The sequence below is a fragment of the Mirounga leonina genome, unplaced genomic scaffold, assembly GCF_011800145.1.
Source record: "Mirounga leonina isolate KUSES-001 unplaced genomic scaffold, KU_Mleo_1.0 Mir_170, whole genome shotgun sequence".
In the NCBI taxonomy this organism is placed as follows: domain Eukaryota; kingdom Metazoa; phylum Chordata; class Mammalia; order Carnivora; family Phocidae; genus Mirounga; species Mirounga leonina.
Window position 1 is genome coordinate 27,097,974 of NW_023270433.1, and position 2,560 is coordinate 27,100,533.

At 36.6% G+C, this 2,560-nt stretch overlaps 1 protein-coding gene across 1 annotated transcript; it reads left to right on the forward strand.

Annotated features, from left to right (window-relative positions):
• Positions 1-977: 977 nt before the first annotated feature.
• Positions 978-2,560, forward strand: LOC118017863 (olfactory receptor 13C3). Its single transcript, XM_035016177.1, has one exon. The coding sequence runs from the start codon at positions 1,428-1,430 to the stop codon at positions 2,379-2,381; it is 954 nt and encodes a 317-aa protein (XP_034872068.1). The 5' UTR covers positions 978-1,427; the 3' UTR covers positions 2,382-2,560.

Consider the following 2,560-nt stretch of genomic DNA (forward strand, 5'->3'; position numbering starts at 1 on the left):
GCTATCAGTAATATTCTAAAGCTGTTGTAGTAGTCTAGCACAAGTTTAAACTGCTTTTTTTAAAAAAAATATGTCTTTTAATAATATTTTTTCTTAAGAGTCTATAACAACATGATATGAATTTGGAGCTTTCTGGAAAACACAAAAGTATGTTCTTATTTTCCAGATTGGCATTCCATTCCATAATAAGGCAAAAGAAAATCAGTTTAGATCAGAAAAATCTGGATACTCTGTCAATTCAGTGTAGATTAAACCCTTGCTACTCAAGTGCTTTCAAGACCTTTGCATAAATACCACCTGTCCACTTATGAGAAATGGAGAATCTCAGGATCTGCCCTGAACTCTAAAACAGAATCTAAACTTTTTCAAGATACCCAGATTATTAAAACCAGTGAAGCTATGAGCTAGATTTTTTTTTTTTTAAGTATCTCTATGTCCAACATGGGGCTTGAACTCACGACCCCAAGATAAAAAGTCACATGCTCTACCTACTGAACTAGCCAGGCACCTCTATGAACTAGACTTGATTTGAACCTTGAGCTCCACTTATTATTTACTGTCTGGTTAACTTTGAACAAGCTCCATCTTTTATATTTGGAAAAAATGGGGCTAATATGAAGAATGATTATATTTTGTAAAGCATAAAGTGATGCATATACATACACATATATATAATTATTTAAAATATTTAAACCTTATTACTGTTTTCTTAGATTGACTTAAACAAGTCAAGATACACTGTGAAGCTACAGAATAAAATAAGTTAGAGACTATGTAATGTTCTCCAAAGATTGTAACATTCATGCAGTGATCTTGTCCTAGGAACAGTCACAAAGGATAGTAAGAGGGAGCTGGAATATGAGATCAACAACTAACTATATTTAAACAGACATTAAATTTTATTTTATGCTATTCAATATATTATTATTAAATGTATATAAAATGCACAATTAACTGACTAACATAAGGTATATAGTATCAGTCATAGAAAGAGATATATACCAAGCTCCTGTGAAATGGTGACCATGGTGTCATTGCTGAATCCCATTTCTAGTCCTTGTTGAGTAGACTTTGCCATCTCCACTGCTTGCTTTCTGGGGCAGAGGAAGTCAGACTCATAGTTGGTAATTAGTCAGGAGTTTAGAAACCTTAACACAGGAACATGTCAAAAGCAGGAAAGGTATGTTTGTCTGATCATAGGTAGAGCTTTGCCTATTAGCAGTGGGCATCAGCACTTCTATCATTCCCAATTTCACTGATTCCTAGTCACACACATTGTTGAAGATGACTGGATGTCAGAGCTTCAAGCAAACACTCCTTATAACACCATCTAAAAAATGAGTTGTTCAGGTAATTTGTAACATTTGTTTCTTGGCAATGAATGTATTTTTATTAGATCTTCCCTTGACATACTGAAAGCAGATGACATGGATAAAATTAATCAGACATTTGCATCAGAATTTCTTCTTCTGGGACTCTCTGGCTACCCAAAACTTGAGATCATTTACTTTGTCCTAATTCTAATAATGTATCTACTGATTCTAACTGGCAACGGTGTTCTGATCATAGCAAGCATCTTTGATTCCCGTCTTCACACTCCCATGTACTTCTTCCTGGGCAACCTCTCTTTCCTGGACATCTGCTATACATCCTCCTCTGTTCCCTCAACTTTGGTGAGCTTAATTTCAAAGAAAAGGAACATTTCCTTCTCTGGATGTGCAGTACAGATGTTCTTTGAGTTTGCAATGGGCTCAACAGAGTGTTTGCTCCTTGGCATGATGGCTTTTGATCGCTATGTAGCCATCTGTAACCCTCTGAGATACCCTGTCATCATGAGCAAGGTGGTGTATGTACTGATGGCTTCTGTGTCATGGCTCTCTGGTGGAATCAACTCAATTGTGCAAACATCTCTTGCCATGCGATTGCCTTTCTGTGGGAATAATATTATCAATCATTTCACATGTGAAATATTAGCTGTCCTTAAGTTAGCTTGTGCTGACATATCCCTCAATATTATCACCATGGTGATATCAAATATGGCATTCCTGGTTCTTCCACTGCTGGTCATTTTTTTCTCCTATATGTTCATCCTCTACACCATCATGAGAATGAACTCAGCCACAGGGAGACGCAAAGCCTTTTCCACCTGCTCAGCGCATCTGACTGTGGTGATCATATTTTATGGTACCATCTTCTTCATGTATACCAAGCCCAAGTCTCAAGAATTGCCTGGGGAAGACAAGTTTCAAACTTCAGACAAACTCATTTCCCTGTTTTATGGGGTAGTGACCCCCATGCTAAATCCTATAATCTATAGCTTGAGGAATAAGGATGTAAAAGCTGCTGTAAAATATCTTCTGAACCGAAAACCTATTCAGTAAGTATTTCCTATACAGAAAATGCAGGTCTTTGTGTAATAGGCATGAAGATGGACTCATAGGTCAATTAATAAAAATCTTATTTGGAGAAACTATGGTTAAGGAGAGATATTTTATTCGTCCCCTTCCCTAGTCCTACTCAGCTAGAATTTCTGACAACTGTAGTTCACTTTCAACTCGGT